A 21,261-nucleotide genomic window follows, 5' to 3' on the forward strand; every position below is an offset into this window, starting at 1 on the left:
CATACGATTACTTGCCTTCTAGAAGGAATGCAGAAAAATACTCATATCCATGTCAGTTATGATAAAGTCAGAGAAATCACCCAAGGGGCACACATAAATCCAGCCTTATTCTTAGCACGCCTCATAGAGGCAGTCCAAAAGTATTCCAACCTAGATATCACCACCCCTGCTGGGTTACTCTACCTTCATGTTCAATTCATCAGCCAGTCCACCCCTGACATTAGACACAAGCTTCGACAACTAGAGAAGGGCCCTGAGATCCCCCAAAGAGACCTTCTAGAAGTAGCCTTCAAAGTGTTCAATAATAGAGAGGAGGAAGCTAAGAGAGAAAAAGACCATGAGAGAAAAGCTAAATATGCCCTTTTGGCAGCAGCAATTAAGGGAAGAGATCAGCCCGGCCCAAGTCATCCCACACTGGGACTTAAGACCCCCCCCTCCAGACCCTGCTTCTGATGCAACCAGTCGGGACACTGGGCAAAGGCATGCCCAAACCCGTGACACCCCCCCCCACAAAAGCACACCCAACCTGTGGTCAGTGGAGACACTAAAAGGTGGACTGTCCCCAGGGACGCCCTGACACCACTGGAGAGGTCCCCACCTCCCAGACCTGGAGAATGGAATGTCCACAGGGATGCCCTGGTGCCCCTGGGGAGATCCCCACTTCTCCCCAGAGCCCCAGCCCAACACTATGAGAGTTGTTCCAATGACGGGGCCTAGGTTGCAGCCCCCCAGCCCATGTCCCGGACATGAGCTCGGAACTTACGGTAGACGGGGTAGTGGCCAGAAAAAAGACCTCCTTTATAGTAGACACTGGAGCCGCTTTCTCTCTCTTAACTTCCTACTCTGGCCCAACTGAAGACTCAGAACTCACAATCAAGGGGGTCTCTGGAGTTCCCTTAAGGCCAAAAAATCAGCCCTCCATTACTCTGTCAATTTGGAAAATTGACCCTCGTACACTCATTCCTCATAATGCTTAAGTGCCCAATGGCACTCCTAGGGAGAGATCTATTATCCAAATTGGGAGTCTTTATTACCATAACCCCCCTCGATACAGTCTCTATATTCTGCATGCAGATGGCACCTGGACCATCCCTATCCCTCACCCCTGACCTTCCCTTGGATCTACCTGCCTGAGACCCCCAAGTCTTGGATGCTGATCACCCATCCATAGCCAAACATCATCCCCCAGTCCACATTACCCTAAAAGACCCCTCGACTATAATCACCCAACAACAGTACTCTCTCACCCCAGAGGCCCACAAGGGACTTAAGCCTATCATAGGCCATCTTCTTCAGGCCTCTATCTTAATTCCTACCCATTCACCACACAACACCCCTATTCTGGCAGTAAGAAAGGGACCAAACTCTTGGAGACTGGTCCAGGACCTGAGAAAAATCAATGAGCCTATTACGCCAACATTCCCAGTAGTCCCTAACCTTTACACCCTTCTGTCTGCCATACCCCCAACTGCAACCCACTTCACAGTACTAGATCTCAAAGATGCCTTTTTCACCATCCCCCTCCATCCCCTCTCCCAACCCCTTTTCGCCTTCACCTGGCAAGACCCTGAGACTCACATGTCCCAACAACTAACATGGACAGTTCTCCCCCAGAGGTTCAGAGACAGCCCCCACTTTTTGGAAAAGGCTTTACAAAAGGAGCCACACTCGACCTAGCCCCAAGTTATCTCCTCCAATACATAGATGACCTCCTCCTTTGTAGCCCAACCCAAAAACTCTGTCTCCAACATACTGCCAAGCTCCTTGAGGCCCTGGGGTCCTGGGGTTATCGGGTGTCCCAATCCAAGGCCCAAGTAGTACAGACAAACATCACCTACTTGGGGCTCTCCATATCCCACCAACAAAAAACTATTCCCCCAGATAGAATCTAGGCCTTAATTAACTTTTCACTTCCAAAAACAAAAAGAACTAACTCCTGTCTATCCTTGGCCTCCTAAACTTTTTCCGTATCTGGATCCCTAATTTCTCCCTCATTGCAAAGCCGCTCTATGAGGCTACTAAAGGATGTCCAGATGAGCCCCTCTTTAACACCACCTCTCTGGCCAATCCTATTCGCCAGCTCACCCAGAACCTCTTCCGAGTGCCAACTCTCTACCTGCCAGATCACACCAGACCATTCTTTCTCTTTGCCCATTCCAACCAAGGGCAGGCCCTAGGACTTCTATGTCAGCAGGCCAGAGACACCTGGGCTCCCGTAGCCCATCTGTCAAAACAGCTTGACATGGTGGCCAAGGGGTGGCCTCCCTGCATACCGGCCATGGCTGCTATCGCAGCCCTCGTACGTGAAGCAAATAAACTCTCTTGACATGCCCCTTTAACAGTCTGTTCTCCACACACCTTCCGAGACTTACTATCACATCGGGCATTCCTCTCCCTTCCCCCTTCCAGGGTGCAAGTCCTACATGCCTTTCTCCTCAACCCTCGGCTCTCATTCTCCCCCTGCTCTCCCCTTAACCCCGTCAGCTTATTACCCACGTCCTCTACAACAGACCCTCTCCTACATAGCTGCAGCCTAACAGTAGATCTTACCCAAAACCCCTTTCAACATTTAACAGATCAGCCCATCCTAGACCCAGACACCTCACACTGGTTCGTTGATGGCGGCTCTCAAAAATCCCCACCCTTCGCAGCGGGATATGCCACCATCCAGAGGGACCTTTGCCACAATTACGAGACCCAGACAACTGAAGCTTCACCTCTGCCACCTCACACCACCTCCCAACAGGCAGAACTGATAGCTCTCACCAGAGCTTTGACTCTGACTAAATATCTAAGGGTTAACATCCACACAGACTCCAAATATGCCTGTAACCTACTTCACTCAAACATCCTAATATGGAGAGAGAGAGGTTTCCTAACCCAAAAGGGATTCCCCCATTATTAATTCAGACCTGATCCACAAACTTCTAGAAGCAGCACTCTTACCAAACAAAACCGCCATCCTCCCCTGTAGGGGACATCAAAAGAAAAGTCTCATATCAGCCTACAACAAAGCTGCAGACCAGAAGGCAAAAGAAATAGCCCTGTCCCATCCCTCCCTCCAGTCCCCTGTCATCTTAGCTCTGACTCCATCCGACCCTCCCACCACCAGAAAAATCCTCTCTTATCTACACTCACTCTTTCATCCCTCATCCAAGACACTCCAACAGTTCCTCCGTAACCACTTCCCCACATCCACTGCTGACCAACAATATTTAGATAACCTTAACCGCTCCTGTCAACCATGTCAACGTATTAATCCCAATTCCAACCTTAAACCCACCTCCTTTCCAACCCATCAAATGCGAGGCAGCCTCCCAGCACAGGTTTGGCAGATAGACTTGACTCATATGCCCCCGGTTTGGAGATTCAGATACCTCCTGGCCCTTGTGGACACCTTTTCAGGATGGGTAGAAGCATTTCCCACGACAAACAAAAGAGCCCACACCGTGGCCCAAATCCTCCTCACAGAAATTATCCCCAGGTTTGGCCTGCCTTCATCCCTACAGTCTGATAAGGGCCCAGAATTTACGTCCAAGGTCACCCAACAACTTGTCTAATTCTTACAGATACCCTGGAAATTTCACATTCCATATCATCCCCAGTCCTCAGGAAAGGTAGAGAGGATGAACAGAATAATCAAAGAAACTCGTACTAAATTAACCCTCGAGGTACATCTGGATTGGACTAAACTTTTGCCAACTGTTCTCCACAAAATGTGGGCTTTGCCCAGAAAGCCCTTGTGGCTGAGCCCCTTTGAGGTGATGTACGGAAGGCCCATGCTCCCTCCTGGACTCCCCCCTGAACCTCTTCCCATACCAAGCTTCCTACACTCCCCTCTGCTGGCGGAACTCCGCAATGCCCTCTCGAAATTCGTCAACCACAACCTGCTTGCCCCTGACCCCCAAGCCCCCTTGCCCCCTTTACAAATTGGGGACATGGTCTATCTGTCAGAAACTCCCCAGGGTGACCTAAACCCAAAGTGGCAGGGACCATTCAAAATCATCCTGCTTACCCCAACCGCAGCTAAACTCGAGAAGGTCACCTCCTGGGTACACCTCTCCTGCCTAAAACGGGTCACTTCTCATCCTGCGCTACCTGGACACTCTTCAACCTACAGCTGTTCTTGACCCAACAGCTCCAACCCTGATATAACAGAAACATGCCTAGGCAACAACCTGTACTTAACTCTTATCACGTTATTGAAATAGACAACCCACTTTGCCTGAGATGTCAGCCTTAGACAGGTTAGTACAACTTCAAGCCAAAAAAAAAAAAAAAAAAAAAAAGAGGGCAAAAAGACCTTTTAATCTTAAAGCAGAAAACTGTGAGATCTCTGTCTGTCTGGATATATATGTATGTCTCAGTGCATGTCTTTGTCTCTGGATAACATTGCTGAGGTTAATTTATAAATGAGCTAAACAACAGTTCATGGTTTCTGAAAGAAAGTAAGATGCATGTGTTCAGTAAAAAGGTATAAGAAATGGAATTAAGAGAAAAAGGAAGTATGGCCTATAGATGGCTGTTCTATGAATGGATGAATACAGAAAGGGTAAAAAAGGTTTGTGGAAAGTGAAACCAAAAAAGTTCTATGTGTGGTACATTTTATTAAGAGAAAAAGAGGTATGGCTTACAGATGGCTGTTCTATGAATGGGCAAATAAAGTGATGAATACAGAAAGTGTAAAAACGGTTTGTGGCAAGTAGAAGAGAGTTTTGTGCATGACACAAGTTTCTTAAGACATTAAACTGCCTTTGCAAACAAACAAACAAACAAACACATGTTTCTATCACATTACCCACTGGAATCACCTCCTGGGAACACCTCCCTCACCTCAAATCTGATCCTGCACTGCCCTCCTTAACTGACCCCTATCAGGTCTCTCTCACAGGCCCACCTCCTTAAAAATTACCCGACGACAACCTCTGTCGACCATCTAAGAAGACACCGAATGACGTGGACACTCTTCAACCTACAGCTGTTCCTGACCCAACTACTACAAGACCTCTAGACCAGCGCCCCAACAGGAACCTCCTTCGAAGACCTGACCATGCTGGGGTCTCAACTGTGGCTTCAGGGAACCTTCTACAACCTGACTCCAGACGAAATTGATTTCTTTACTCTCATTCGCTACATCATTCTACATCCTAATGAACACTGTTCCTCCTCAGATTCAAACCACCACCAACTTGGGACCTTCTGACCCTCGCCCTGGCTGGCCTCTTCCTGTCTCTCTAACTATAACTGCACTCTTAATCTTAGCCCTTGCTATAGGCCTAATAACTATCTCCCCTCAGGACTGGTCACTTATCCTTCGTCTTTCCATTGGCATCGCCTATGTCGTTAGCTGTGTTCTACTCCTAGGGTACTATTTCCTCTGCACTGCCTAACTAACAGGACCATTACTCCTCTGTTCCTTATCTTTGATGCACTCCCCAGCCTTCTGGCTAGTCCCTGCCCCTGTTCAGACATTTATTCCCATGTTCATTCCTCATGTTATAATATGGCTCCAAGTCCATGTACCATGAACCTCGGGGGGGGGGGAGGGGAGTCCAAACACCTACTCACTGTTAAAGTACAAAAGAGAGGAAGTTTCGTCAAAAGCCAAATGGAAAAAACATATGTTTCTATCCCATTACCCACTGGGGATACTCAGATAGGGGTGGGATACTAGATCAAAATCAGAAAAAAAAGAACAAGTTATAAAGAAATTAATTTCCCAGTTACAGGCGACCCCTGAGCCTTATAAATGCCTAGGCCTCCCTGTCCATCACCAACTCCCTGAGTCCACCCAAACCCATGTCCATCGAGTTGGTGATGCCATCCAGCCACCTCATCCTCTGTCGTCCCCCTCTCCTCCTGCCCTCAATCTTTCCCAGCATCAGGGTCCTTTCCAATGAGTCAGCTCTTCACATCAGGTGGCCAAAGTATTGGAGTTTCAGCTTCAACATCAGTCCTTCCAATGAACATCCAGGACTGATCTCCTTTAGGATTGACGGGTTGGATCTCCTTGCAGTCCAAGGGACTCTCAAGAGTCTTCTCCAACACCACAGTTCAAAAGCATCAATTCTTCGGCGCTCAGCTTTCTTTATAGTCCAACTCTCACATCCATACATGACCACCGGAAAACCCATAGCCTTTACTAGACGGACCTTTGTTGGCAAAGTAATGTCTCTGCTTTTTAATATGCTATCTAGGTTGGTCATAACCTCCTTTCCAAGGAGTAAGCGTCTTTTAATTTCATGGCTGCAGTCACCATCTGCAGTGATTTTTGAGCCCAGAAAAATAAAGTCAGCCACTGTTTCCACTGTTTCCCCATCTATCTGCCATGAAGTGATGGGACCGGATGCCATGATCTTAGTTTTCTGAATGGCGAGCTTTAAGCCAACTTTTTCACTCTCCATTTTCACTTTCCTCAAGAGACTCTTTAGTTCTTCTTCACTTTCTGCCATAAGGGTGGTATCATCTGCATATCTGAGGTTATTGATATTTTTCCAGGCAATCTTGATTCCAGCTTGTGCTTCCTCCAGCCCAGCGTTTCTCATCATGTACCCTGCATATAAGTTAAATAAGCAGGGTGACAATATACAGCCTTGACGTACTCCTTTTCCTATTTGGAACCAGTCTGTTGTTCCATGTCCAGTTCTAACGGTTGCTTCCTGACCTGCATACAGGTTCCTCAAGAGGCAGGTCAGGTGGTCTGGTATTCCCATCTCTTTCAGAATTGTCCACAGTTTATTGTGATCCACACGGTCAAAGGCTTTGGCGTAGCCCCCTTTTGGGTCAATTCTGGGCGCCCTGTCTGGAAAGGGATGGTTTTCTTCCTTGTCCCCTTCCTTCAGCTTCCCCTTGCAGTTTCCCTTCCCTCCCCTCCTTTGACTCATCTGTCTCGTTTTCAACCACAATGTGAGTTGATCAGCAAGGAACTAATCCCTTAGTAAGAAAATAGGCCAATTTCTCCCTTGAAGTAATAAAGAAGGGCCAAGTCTTCAGACGACATTCGTTAAGTAAGAAAGAGAATTATGATTCTTCAATTGACTAACCCTCAAGACTTTGCTATTGCAAGTGAAAAAATGGACAAATCAATAAAAAATACTCACCTTCATTTAAGCCACAGGGGGAACCTCTGGGTCTGTTTAACTACAAGGTACAGAGGTAGTTTCTGTCTTCAGGCATGGCTGGACGCAGCATTTTGTTCCCTGAGATTTGCCTTCTTGCTCCAACTCCCCCTCTGTCATTTGCCAGTCTGCATCCCCTACAGCCCGCAGACTGTCACTGGTTGGATGATATCACTACGGCTGGAGGAAAGCAGTGGTCCAATTGGGCAGGCCTGAGCCACAAGTCTATCCCTGGAATCAGACTTAAAGTCAACTCTGTCCTAATCATAATGGCCTAGAGAAAAGGAAAGGGGCAACTTTCCAGAGTGACAGCATATCAGTACCAAGAGAAGGAAAGTGGTTGCTGGGTTACAAAACCCATACATGTCCTCGACAGCGGTACAGACTTTTCATCAACTTCGAAATTATTTTCTAATGTTTTAAAGGAACCAGACTGGGAAAGATTATTTCCTTATCTAATGGAACGTGTATGCTCAGTCTCTCAGTCATGTTAGACTCTTTGCGAGCCCGTAGACTATAGACCACCAGGCTCCTCTGTCCACGGAATTTTCCAGGAAAGAATACTGGAGTGGGTTGCCATTTCCTTCTCCAAGGGATCTTCTGGACCCAGGGATTGAAACTGCATCTCTTGCATCTCCTGCATTAGCAGGCTGATTCTTTACCACTGTGCCACCTGGGAAGCCCATTAATGTAATAGAGCAAAGTAGTATTTTTCCAAGTAAAGAAAATACTTACGTCAGGGACTTCCCCAGTGGTCCAGTGGCTGAGACTCCACACTCCCAATGCAGGGGGCCCAGGTTCAATTCCTGGTGAGCCAACTAGATCCCACATGCGGCAACTATTAAATAAAAGCTTACGTGCTGCAACTGAGACCCACACACGTTAAAGAAGTGTCACAAGTAATACCCACAGTCACATGGTGGGAGCATACTGTTAAGAACAGGAACATATCATATCCTTACACAGATTCTCAACTTCTTCTGATTTCTTATTGTTTTGTGTTCAGTCACTCAGTTGTGTTCTACTCCTCAACACTATGGATTGTAGCCCACCAAGATCCTCTGTTCACGGGATTTCCCAGGCAAGAATACTGGATGGGTTGCCCTTTCCTACTCCAGGGGATCATCCTGAATCATGGATGGAACCCAAGTCTTCTGCATTGGCACATGGGTTCTTCACCGCTGAGCCACCAAGGGATGGGCTTACTCCTATTTACTGAATCTTTACTCAGTGAAGATGCACATTTAGTTTCTTTCAATTTTAACCCTGTGCCACTTCCCAGGTGGCACAGTGGTAAATCCAACTGCCAACGCAGGGGCCACAGACTCGATCCCTAGGTCAGGAAGATCCCCTGGAGAAGAAATGGCAACCCACTTGAGTATTCTTACCTGGAAAATTCCATGGATAGAGGAGCCTGGCAGGCTATAATCCATGGGGTTACGGAGAGTCGAACACAGCTGAGTGACTGAGGACACCTTATCTGCAGATAACCAGATCATGCATGTAGAAAGTACAATGTAATTCACAGAACTACTAAAACTATCAGCAAATCTGGTGAGATTGTAGGAAACACTATAGACATTGGAGGGAGCTAAATCCTTCCCCAAAGGCTTAACTAATTGTCCCTAAACTTTTCTACATTGCTCTAAAACAAGGTCAGTAGGCCATAAAGTTACAGATCTAGTGTTTCTGAGTTGTTTGATCTTCTGCAAGCTAAGCTTTTTACTTTCGGAGGAATCAGACCTATTGATAAAAGGTGGTGGGCAAACAAGAATTCTGGTGGAAGGGCACACTTTTGAGTAGCAGCCACCGACTGTAGACCAACAGCCTTAAAAATAAATAGAAATGTGAATTTGTAGCTCATACTTCTACCCCTTGGAATGTATCTAGAGGAGATAACCAGTCAGGCAAAGACTTACACAGAAGATTTCCACTGAATCATTAATAGGGAAAAATGGAAACATATTAAATATCTAACACTTACATTATAGTACTTCTTTTATGCATCCAAGTACATGCTTTGAAGAAATTTTAGAAAGAGAAAAATGCTTATATGTTAAATAAAAATAATTCCAGGAAAAAATTAATCCAGAGCATGCAACACTTACGTTACTGTTGTATATGAAGTGACAGTCTCTCAGTCGTGTCTGCCACTGTGACCCCATGAACTATACCATCCATAGAATTCTCCAGTCCAGAATCCTAGAGTGCATAGCCTTTCCCTACTCAGGGGATCTTCCCAACCCAGGGATCGAACCCGGGTCTCCCGCATTGCAAGTGGATTCTTTACCAGCTGAGCCATATAAATGCCACTATGCTTGCTAAGTCACTTCAGTCGTGTCCGACCCTCTGCGACCCCATGGACCATGGCCCGCCAGGCTCCCCTGTTCATGGGATTCTCCAGGCAAGAACACTGCAGTGGGTTGCCATTTCCTTCTCCAAAATGCCAGTATAAAACTAAGAAAGTATTCCAACATACAGGCAGCAGTTAATGCTGAAAAACAAGGCATAATACATTTAATTTTTTTCCATTTCCTAAATTGTCTTCAATTACACTCTACTACTAGACTATCTGAAGCCCAGAACCTTCCCTTGAAACCAAGGACAAAGGCAATAAGCTGTGGAGGCACAGTATTTGAAAATATATTCAGACACAGAATGATAGTTGAGCTTTATTTTATGCTACAAGAAATATTGAAACACCCTCCTCCTCCTCCAGCCAGAGGAAAACAACAAGGCCAAGAGTGCCCAAAGGCCAAGAAAAACAAACAATTAGGCCCTCATAATAAATCAGCAACCAGTGTAGGAATCAATGCCCTGGGGAAAGATGCACTGCCTAGGTTAATCTTAGGTGCTCTTTCTTGGCCTAGGATCAGGGATAACCAGGGGCACAAAGTACCCTGTCATTGGTTGGTTGATCCCAACCAACAGGAAAAGCTGCTTGAGACAAGAGATGATGGAAATTCGGAAGTGGCCACCATTTTTAGCAGTCAGCCAGCTAAAAAGGGAGGGAAAAAGAAAATCAAATTAAATGTGGGAACTGTTCCTCTAATTCTCTCTGCCTCCTCAGCTGGTGACAGGCTCACTGCACATGTCTACATCCCTAGACTTCGCCTTTCAGGGGTTTCCAATTGACTATTAGAATGACCCCAGACACCTGCCACCCGCCCAGGCCCCTTGGCAGACTGACATTGCTAGGATGCTGCCGTTCACTGTGAGCTCCTTCCCTCTGCCCTGTGGTAGTGCTGGACGCGTGGGCTCAGGGACTGGCGGGCCATCTCTGCCTCCATGGGTGACGGGAAGAGCACTACGATGGAGCTAGTGGCGGCGAGGTTAAGGGACCATCTCACATCAACCTTGCCTGTGCCTCAGGCCTACTCTTCATTCGGAGGCCTGTTTCCTTCTGCCCGTTCTCACTTGTCTCCATCGCCACACCAATCTGCTCCCAGCCCTTCCAGTCCCTCAGGCCATTTCCACGCACCATCTCTCCCTGCCACCCCTGACCCATACCCCCGAGGCCAGACCCTCCAGCCGTCTTCTTGGTCTCCCTCCCCACAGCACTTCCTATCCCCAAGCTGACCGCCTTCTCTCCATTCCACTGTCTCCAGCAGGTCGGTTCCTCCCTGGTCCAACCCCTCACCTCTCTTCAAATAGGATACAAATTGAGAAATTGGCTTCTAGGCCCTCTGGCCACGGGCAGCACATGCCCACCAAGTCCCGATGCAGCATGTCCACCAGGCCACGGCCCGGTGTGTTCTCTTGGCCCTGGGGTGGCATACCACCGGGCCCTGGCACCACATGCCCACCTGGTCCTGGGTCGGTGTGGCCACCCGGCCCTGGCATGGCTTGTCCACCTGGCCAAGGCGCGGCGTGTCCACCGGGCCCTGCCAAGGCCTGTCCGCCCAAGCCTGGCAAGGCGTTTCTGCCAGGTCCCGGAGCGTGAGGTACATGAGCTGGTTCTGGGGCACCAGCCGCGGCTGCACCCGCCTCTCCCACGCCTCTGAGGCCCTGGTTCCCTTCGGGGCCATTTGGGTCAACAGGTTTATCCGGGCCTCCATGGCCTCTAGCACCTCCTGCCATGCCACCTCTGCCGGCAACTGGGTCTGCGACCTCCAGGACCACTCATGCTGCAGTTCAGCCCACCACGGCCAGCCGGACCGTCTGAGGGGCTGAGGCACCCAAAGGAAACCACGCCCCTGGGTGGGTGATGTTACTATGGGTGCCGAGAACGCCTATGCAATCAGGCCCTGACATCAGTCCCTGGATGTCCCTCCTAGGTGGTTATGAGCACGTGACTGTTTCCCACCAAACGTGGAAACACCAAGTGAGCCCCTTCCCCTTACACCTCTGCTGCCATGTTCACGTGACCAGCCTACTGACTTCAACTTCTGGAAGGGAGTCGAGCACCAGGGCCAGGCCCGGTCGGTCTCATTCGTCTCCCACACGTAGCTCAAGTCTACAATCTTGTCCGTGCATGTGGGCATGTGCAGGTGCATGCACATGGGGGTGCGCTGGGAACCGGCCCTGCAGTCCTGAGACCAAGAATGCGGAGTGGGCTGTTCCTGCCCACCTGGAGAGGGAAGTGGGGACTACTGTTGTGCCCACTGGGGAAGGCATGGGGCAGGGATGCTTGTGGGTCCAGGCACACAGACTGCAGGGACTCCAGGCTGTGGGCGAGCCCTGGGCTCCTCAGAAGCACCGGAGGAACCAGCTAGACGCAAGGGCAGAGGGAAGGGCCCTGTTCTCCTGGACACTCGCAGTCTCTTGCCCTCTCCTGCTGGCACAGCTCTCATGGCCTTTCCCTCCCCAGGGTCAATGTCTTGAGGCTGTCCGGAAGGCTGGAGGTACCAGGGGACCTCAACTGGGAGGTGACCCTGTGTCTGCTGACCTGATGGGTGCTGGTCTACTTCTGTGTCTGGAAAGGGGTCAAGTCAACAGGCAAGGTACATCCGGAGGAGACCCTGTGGCTGAGGTAGCACTGCCTGGGCGTGGGGTTCATCTGCCAGGGACCACTGGTGACATGGGAGGTGACTGCATCAGGGGTTGTACTTCAATCCGGTCCCTGAGCCCCACCCCCTGGCTGGAGAGTCCTCGGCCCCCCAGCAGCATTCCCTCACCCACACTGGAGGGGAAGAGCCACCAGCATTGGCTGACCCTTTCCTGTGTGGGGGGCATCCCCATCCCACCTTTCCACCCTCCCAGTTTCTGTTGATTCTGGCTCCCAGTCAGTTTTAGGGTGTGCAAAGACCTGGTCTACTGCCTATGTCTGTCCCCTGCTCTGTGGCCAAGAGGACCCCAGGGGGAGCCTGGACATGTCAATGTATGGCAAAAACCAGTATAATATTCTAAAGTAATCAGCCTCCAATTGAAAAGATAAATTAATTTAAAAAAAAAAAGAAAGAGAGAAGTAAACAGGTCAGTATTTCTAATTCTTGGAATATATTAATACTTTAAGGAAATAACCATTAATGGAAAGATTTATAAATTCCACTAATTCATTAACCATAGTAATGAAAAACGTGGAAACAACTTACATGTTCCATAATGAGATTATTATTGTTGTTGTTGGTTTTAGTTAAAGACCCAATTTTAATTTTTTGGCCACGCCACAAGACATGTGGGATCGTAGTTCTGCTGCCAGGGATTGAACCTGCAGCCCTTACACTGGAAGTGCATAGTCTTATCCACTGGACTGCCTGGGAAGTCCCAATAATTACATTATGTTGCATCTTCTATCTACTGAATAACACATTCCTGAAGAGAATTTAGAAAGTGGAAAAGCTAGTATACTAAATGAAAAAAAATTCAGGAAAAAAATTAAAGCTAAACATGATAACTTCTACATCACATGCTATTATATATTTAATGTGCAAGTACAACTAGAAAAAATTCTTAAATGTAGACGTATTTAGTGCTGAACATAAGGCTCGATTTTCATTTTCCCAAATTGTTTTCAATTCCCTTGTTATTGGAATTCAAACATCTGAATTTCAGTACCTTCCCTCTAACACGAGAACAAAGATAAAAAGTGTTTTTAAAATCCGAAGCGCATTAGCTGAAAAGAAACTGGGGCACAAAAAGTGACTTAGATTTATTTTCTGCTGTAATAAACACTGAAGCACCCCACTCCTCAAGCAGCAGGGAAACAAAGCAAGTGAACCAAGAGAGACCAAAGGCCAGTAAAGGCAAAAACTTAGACTCAAATAACAAAGTGGCGATGACTCTTAGCTTGAATTCCCTATGCCCCGCTGAGTAGGGGACACAAGGTTAGGCCTCAGCCCCTTTCCTCAGCGAGGTGGGAGCCCAAGGCTCCGAATGTTCTGAATCACCAGGGAAAGCTGATCGAGGAATGGGTTCATGGAAAGTCGGATGAAAGCAATGTCTTCAGCAGTCCATCTACTAAAAGCAGGGAAAAGAAAATCAGGTTAAAGGGAAGATTGCTCCTGTAGGTCTAGGGTACCAACCCCCCTCCTTATACCAAGCCCCACAGTGTCTCCATCATAGCACGCTTAAGAGGGAACTCAGACCACAGCACCCGCCACCCCCCACTTCCCAAGGCAAACTCGTCTGGAACTCACACAAGCAGGTCACTGCCATTCACTGCAAATTCCTTCCGAATCAATCCTTGGTGGCGTTGGGCATCTGGGAGCAGAGATCTGCGAGCCATGTCTGCCTCCAGGGGCGACTGGAAAGGCACTCTGAGTGTGCTGGGAGAGACACGGTTAAGGCACCATCCATTACTGAATTTTCTGGTATCTCGGGCTTCCTCACACCTCAGAGGCCCGCTTTTTCCCCAGGATGCCCATCCTCCCGACCACAACCTGAGACCACCCTGAGCTGCCTCCCTAACCCTTCGGTCCATCTCCCCCACCCTCCAGGCTCCTCAGGCCTCGACAACCTCCTTTCCTGCCAGGCTGCCCAGTCCTGCTGCCCCGGATCGCCCCGTACTCCCTTCTATCCCTTCCTCAGGCTGCCGGCATGTTTCCCACCACCACACCACTGACCCTGCCCAGAAAGGCTCCATGAAAAGGATACAGCACCACCTCTTCACGTCTACGCCTTACAACCACGGGTGCTACATCTCCAGCAGGTCCTAGGCCACCTGGTGCCTGCTCACCCCGGGGACGAGCTCCAGGATCTTCCATCACCGCTCTTCCTCTGCCAGGCCCACCCCGGCCTTCTGGGGACCGGTGACGATCCTCACCTTCGGCGCTGCCTGAACCACTCTGGCAAGGAGGTGCTCTGGAGCTATGCTGGTCATCTCGGCCCTCTGCACCACCGGCACCACCACGCGATGCCTGCATGGCTGCTGCGCGTCTCCCTCAGATGCCAAATAAGGGGCGGAGAGACTGGGCCCCTCACGAAGTCCCTCCCCTTCTGCGCAAGGACGCCAAAAGTGCGCCTGCGCATACAGCCCAGCCACCCATGGGCTGCCATGGAGACCCCGTGAGGCTGGAGGGACTCCGCCCCGACACAATGCCACGCTCCTTTCAGGTGCCCCCGATGCGCCTGCGCACACGGGCCCCTCCAGTGCCGGCTCAGTTGGCGTAGAATGGAGCCCGCCAAGTGTCCACGGAGACGTCACTGAGACACAAATGCCAACTTTCCCGTCTCATGGCCTAAAGCTAGTTCCACAGTGCAACTTTGATTTCTCCAACGTATGCCGCAAAGGGTCTCACGGGACTAAGGTGGGAGTCGAGGGCAAGGGGCCAAGCCACACCACCCACCCTGGTCCCCTTTTTGCCCACTCCACATCATAGCTGTGTTCTTTGACCGTAGTGATAGCTGGCACTTCCTATGGTCCAATCGTTATTTCAAGTGCTTTCATGTGTTCGTCCATCACTTCAGTTTTCAGACAGTATTGCCATGGCACAGGCCTCCCTTGTGGTTCAGCTGGCAGAGAATCTGCCTGCAATGTAGGAGACCTTGCTTCGACCCCTGGGTTGGGAAGATCCCCTGGAGAAGGGAAAGGCTACCCACTCCAGTTGTCTGGCCTAGAGAATTCCATGGACGCTATAGTCCATGGGGTCGCACAGAGTCAGACACGACTGAGCGACTTTCACTTCACTTCACTTCATAAAATGAGAAAATATTCCAAAATTAATACTGAATGGCAATAAACTACTGTCTTATTCTCCGGCTTCTTACATTGTCTTCACTTATGTTGCACTCCTTGAATATCTGGATCCCAGAACCTCCCCTCCAACCAGAAGACAAATACAGTATTAAGAAGTGCAGAAGCTAAAACTAAAGTCAGAGAGGGCACAGTAGCTCATTTTCATTTTCTGCACTTAACAATCACCGAACTATGTGGACCCTGAACCCGCAACAGCAGCACAGGCACAAGATGAAGCCTGATCCATCTACTGCAGAAATCAATGCCCTCGGGAAGGACACTTGAGGCTAGGGCACATACGCTAGATTTAACCCTGACTTTCGTGCAGAGGCTTAGTAAAAAGTGGAGGGGGGGAAATAGCGCTGCAAGGTCCTCATCACCAGAGAATTCTGCAGACAGACGGCAATGGACGTCTGGAGCAGGGCATGGTTTTCAGCACTCAATTGGCTAAAATAGGGAGGGAAAGTGAAATTCAAGCTCCCAACAAGAAGGAGGAAGTGGAGCATGTCCTTCCTCTGTCCCCGTGCACCGACAAGCCCAGAGCACCACATTTCTCCTTTAGGCTTAACCCTGCATTATGGCTCCTCCTGGGCCAAGACTGGCCCTGGCCACTGCCCACCACCCCCTCCCCAGCCCGGGCCCCTGCCCCCTTTAGAACTGACAGAACCAACAGGCAGCCATTAACATTGAGCTCCTTCTGAACTGGCGCTCACGGTGGAGTACTTTGAGACAGGAAGTTGTTTGCGATTTTTGCCTGAGCGAGTGATGTGAAAGGTACGGTGAGGCTGCTGGTGGAGATATGGTTAAGGCACCATCCGCATTTCTCATTTTGCCTGTACGTCAGGCTCCCTGCTCATGGAGACCCACCTTCTCCCACAAGGTTGCCGCTGGACACCCTGGATATCACCGCCCCGACCCTCTGGATCCCTTCAGGTTGCTTTTCCTCACCACCATGCCCTGGCAGCCAGACCAATCCTGACCCATACCCTCCAGCCCCCCAGAGTACCCTCCTCCTACACTTTAGGCCCCGCTGCCTGCAACCACCCAAACCACCCCTAGCCCACACCCTGAAGTGCGTGGCCGCCCGACAGGGTCCTCAGCTCATGGTGGACAGCCATGTTCACGTCCCCTCTGGTTCCTAAATACTAGGCTCCGAAGCGCTCAGTGGGGCTGCTCATTCCAGCACCACATGAGACCCAGCGACCAGAGCAGGACTCAGGGAACTTCTGAAGCCAGCACCTTGTCCCCTGCCCTCTCCCCTGGTCAGGGCAGGCTCTGCCGACCTGATGGAGCCCTCAGGCCTGCCTCGACCCTTCCCCCTCCCCCTGCCCCTCATAGTCTCCTCACAGCTCTTTCAGGAAACAAATACCACTGTGGAGTCACGAAGACTTTCAGTTACATCCTCCTGTAAGCCACGGGCAGGCACGGCTTCCATCCCCAGCTGGAGGAAGATGAGACACAGAGAGGTGAAGCAATCTGCCCGACATGGCAGGCAGGGTTGCCCGAGCTGAGGTCCGGCCCAGGCTGTGGCTCCAGGATCCGCTTTACAGGGCAATCCTCCATAATTGGTGTTAAAGACGTGTGTGTAGGTGCTCATCCACCAAGGCCACACCCCATCCACTCAGCGCCCCGCTAATAACACCCTGTGTCAGGCCACTACTGCTTCCTCCTCACTAAGGCCTGTCTCGGCGGCTTGGGCTGCCGTAAAAGAACAGCACAGATGGGGCCACTTAAACAGAAAGTGTGTATAGCTTACAGTTCTGGGGGCTGGCAGTCCAAGATCAGGTTGCCATCGGGGTCGGGTTCTGATGAAAACCTTCTTCTTGGTTCACAGACGGTGCCCCGGGCTGTGTCCTCACATGGCAGAGAGAGATCATCTCTCACGTGTCTTCTTATAAAGGCACTGATCCCATTCATGGGGGCTCCATCCTCCTGACCCAATCACCCCAACGACTGCTCCCCCTCCTGACACCATCCCACTGGAGATAAGGGTTTCTGTGCATGAATTTGGGGGACACAAACATTCAGCCCATAGCAGTGCCTTCCAGCTCTGCTGTGCAAAAGCCAAGCCTGTTCTGCCTCTTTCAGGAAGCCTTCCATGACTGCCTCCATCTCCCTCCCTCTAATGCATGAACACCAATCAACATCATGTGATAAAGGGCATCATTTAAGCTCTGAACTGCAGCGATCACCAAGCACAGTTCCTTGTCATAAAAAACAGGGGAGTTAAGACTCTTTAGCTTCTCAAAGTCTGTAGTAACTTTCCTAGATTATGTCATGTGTGTGCATCTTGTCCAAATATTAATCTCCTTCAGGTCTCGCTTTTTTTAAAATTATTTATCTATTTTTTAACTTTACAATATTGTATTTGTTTTGCCATACATTGACATGAATCCGCCATGGGCGTACATGTTTTCCCCTTCCAGAATCCCCTTCCCACCTCCTTCCCCATCCCATCCCTCCGGGTCATCCCGGTGCACCAGCCCCGAGCACCCTGTATCATGCATCGAACCTGGACTGGCAATTCGTTTCACATATGATCTTTATCTCATACAAACACTGGCACAGCTCTGGGCAAACACAGGGATTACGCTTTTGGGTCTGAGCCATCCGAGTTCTCTGCTCCTGGCCTGAGGTCCCACCAGCCCCCTCAGATCCTGGTGAACAGGCAGCAAGCTCTGCACCAGGACTTGAGCCTCACGCAGCCTCAACTAATCCCCTAACGGGACACCAGCATCTCAGGACCACGGCGCCACATGCAGGGGGTGGTGACAATGGTGGTGTCTGCGCCCCCATCTCTGTCACTCACCAGCCATGGATTCAGGGCGCATTTTAATGTCAAAACAGAAGCTGTCTTTTGAAATGTCTCAGGAGGCAAATCTCACTTTTCCAGGCACACTGGGAACAGGTAGGGAACAGGCGAATTATTACTAACTGACCTGATTGGTGAGGTGAGGTCACTGGACAGGATCATGTGCGGGCAGGTGCGTGGGGAAAGGGAGGAAGAAATGAGCTGGGGGCTGAGGAGGAGAGGGTGGGCTACAAACGCCCCCCAGGGGTTGTGAGCGGGTAGGTCAGCCGCCTGTGCATCTGGGACTGTCCCGTGTTAACACTGAACACTCAGAAAAGCTGGGGTGGCCTGTCACCCCGGTTCAGGTGACCCATAAATGGTGGGGAGGGCTCAGCTGGTCTTTATTACCTGTATCATGGGTTGAAAATTCCCTGGACAATCAATGAGAAAAATTATGGAAAAAAACCCAAAGTCCCACATCTTCCTATATGGTTATAGACATCCACACACCAACCTTCACGCGTGTCTGTGTCCACCTATTGCAATGACACCAAGGAGGGTGTTTTAGGGCGTCTCTTAGAGACGGGTTTGATCCCTGGGTCGGGAAGATTCCCTGGAGGAGGGCGTGGCAGCCCACTCCAGTATCCTTGCCTGGAGAATCCCATGGACAGAGGAGGCTGGCAGGCTACGTACAGTCCACAGGGTCACAAGGAGTCAGGCATGACTGAAGTGACTTCACACACATGCTGTGTTCCTGCTCAGACTCAGCCAGAACCTTCCCGGGCCTCCTAGACCCAGCAGGAGCTGCAGGACCGTGACATGTCACCTGACAGGAGCTGAGCCTGCAGCTGAGGGTGGGGAAGGGCGGCAGAGAGGCTCTGGCTCTCTGATGTCACAAGGCAGGTTTGGCCCCCAAGGACACACATGTCTTAAAGACAGACGTGGTGGCAATGGCTTTGGGAGCCCAGCTTAAGGCACTAGGTGCTCTGCCTGGTTCTGAAGGGGCCGCACCAGCCAGGGCCTCCTACCCATCGGGGAGGCTGGCTCTGCTGAACCAGGACATGGTTGAGCCCGGTGGGGAGCATGTGGTGAGACAGTTTAATAGGCAGCCAGTCTTGTGTGCTGAGCTTGGTAATTAGAACTTCTGGAAAATCAGTGCACTCTAAAATGTTAGCAAAATGAAGCTGTTAATTAATTAAGCCAAATTTCAAGCTCCTTAGAATTTCAGGAGACATTTAAGCTGCAAACTCTCACTTGCAATTATGGAAATGTGACTTGGAGAAGACTTAAAGGAACCGTCATCAGGAGGGTCCTCCTTGAGGGTGCTCCGCACTTGCTTTCCCTTAATGGGAACCAGGGCACCATCGTAACCACAAGGGGACCAGGGGACCGCCGTGCAGATAGCCCCTGACTCATGATGCCGTGACTGCTGTCATTTTAAAAGCTGTACTTGGAAGTTTGAAATCTGCTCTTTTCTGGGCAGTGCTGTGTGGTCCGATCCTCTCTCGTGATGCTGGGCAGGGCAACTCCCGGTCAGCCTCGTGACCACGGGGGAAACCACAATACACGAACGACCGCTCTGGACCCAGATGGCCATTCTGCTTTTCACCTTCAGTACACTGTCCAGTAAACTACACGAGATATCCAACACTTGATTATAAAATAGGCTTTGTGCTAGAGGATTTTGCCCAAACCACCAAAGGCAGTTCCAAATGAGGAAGGGAAGCAGTGGTCATCCCCTAACCTGGACTACAACAGGAGCCATCATTTAGTGCCTGCTGCACACTCTGTGTGGTTACTACTATGTGATTTGAGCATCTAGATTACCCCAGGTTCTCCCAATAAACATGCAAATTAGGCATCTTAATCACCGTCATTTTATGGATGAGGAAACTGACTCAGAAGGCTCAAGGTCGAAAAAGCTAACAGGGTCGCCTGGCTCCAAAGTCTATATTTTTCCATTTTGTAATTTTCTCATCATTTGGGCAAAAATTATTTCTTTGGCTCAGATTCAACATACTATTAGGTTTCTCCTTCCACATCAGTGGCCAAGAGAGGGAACTAACTTTGACCATATCAAAGAAGGCTGCTCATGAGTTGTTCCAATAAACTTCACGGCATGCCTGGAGGTCTTTCTACCCTGTTTACAGATGAGGAAACTGAGGCTCTGAGGGGTCTTTAAAGTCACACAGTCCTGTGAGTGGCGGGGCTGGGTTTCAATCCAGCTCAGTTGTTGTTGTTATTGAGTTGCTAAGTTGTGTCTGACTTTTTTTGCGACCCCATGGACTACAGCATGCCAGGCCTCCCTGTCCTTCGCTGTCTCCTGGAGTTTGCCCAAGTTCATGTCAAGCCAGTTCAGGCTGCTTCTAAACTCTATTCTTTCCACCAGGGGAGTACTTCCCAAAGTTTGATTCACCATCAACCACCTTCATGATGTTTTTGTATTTTGATTTGAGTAACACTTAGTACTATTATTTGGGGCTTCCCAGGTGGCTCAGTGGTAAAGAATCCAACTGCCAACCAGGAGATGTGGATTTGATCCCTGGGTCAGGAAGATTCCCCTGGAGGAGGAAACGGCAACCCACTCCAGTACTCTTGCCTGGAGAATTCCTCGGACAGAGAAGCCTGGTGGGCTACAGTCCACGGGGTCACGAAGAGTCAGACATGACTGAGCAACTCAGCACAGTACTATTATTTACTAGTTATCTTTCAATCATTTCCCTTTCAATGCAAGCACATTTCATTTAAAAGGGATATTTTGCCTCACTAGTGTGAAGGGAACACCAGTATTCTCAGTAGTGAAGAGGTGGTAGGCATAAACAAACACCAACAAAACCAAACATTATTTCTAATTCTGTCTAGGTCTACCTAAAGATCTGTTTGTTTAAGATCTATTTAAAGGTCTCTTTGTTAAAAAGCAGTGTTAGCAGGCATCAGGGCTTGTCAAAGACTTTCTCCTGATCTATATGCCAAAGTCTGAAAGAGAAATGAAAATGGAATAATTTGTTTACTACGTACTGCCACCTTCCTTAGCTCTCCATGTCGCACCTACGGTTCGGCCCCAGACCATCCACCACTCGCCTCTTTGTTCCATAACATTAAGGAACTTCACCTATGTGTGTGGAGGAAAACAACCTTCAGAAAATGTCTGAGTTGCATCAAAACACTTTAAAGCTGCTTCTCATGGGTTGTTTCTGCCTAAGATGGTGTATTAGGAAGCAGAACTCGGAAAGATG

The 21,261-nt window shown here is 49.6% G+C and overlaps 1 protein-coding gene and 1 long non-coding RNA gene across 2 annotated transcripts in view; both read right to left on the reverse strand.

Moving 5' to 3' along the window:
* The window catches only part of LOC145535705 (uncharacterized), a 54,488-nt gene extending 42,868 nt beyond the window's left edge, over positions 1-11,620 (reverse strand). The window contains 2 exon segments of the mRNA XM_081564076.1: positions 10,898-11,245; positions 11,495-11,620. Of these exon segments, the coding sequence (XP_081420202.1) occupies positions 10,898-11,245; positions 11,495-11,620 (474 nt within the window).
* A 1,575-nt stretch (positions 11,621-13,195) lies between these two features.
* Positions 13,196-15,764, reverse strand: LOC145535545 (uncharacterized). Its single transcript, XR_014075460.1, has 3 exons — positions 14,154-15,764; positions 13,697-13,825; positions 13,196-13,517 (listed from the first exon to the last, which is right to left on the reverse strand). It is a non-coding gene; the product is annotated as an uncharacterized LOC145535545 (long non-coding RNA).
* Between the last annotated feature and the right edge of the window lie 5,497 nt (positions 15,765-21,261).

This window comes from Giraffa tippelskirchi, chromosome X (assembly GCF_054371585.1).
Source record: "Giraffa tippelskirchi isolate mGirTip1 chromosome X, T2T-mGirTip1v1.2.pri, whole genome shotgun sequence".
NCBI classification, from domain to species: Eukaryota; Metazoa; Chordata; class Mammalia; order Artiodactyla; family Giraffidae; genus Giraffa; species Giraffa tippelskirchi.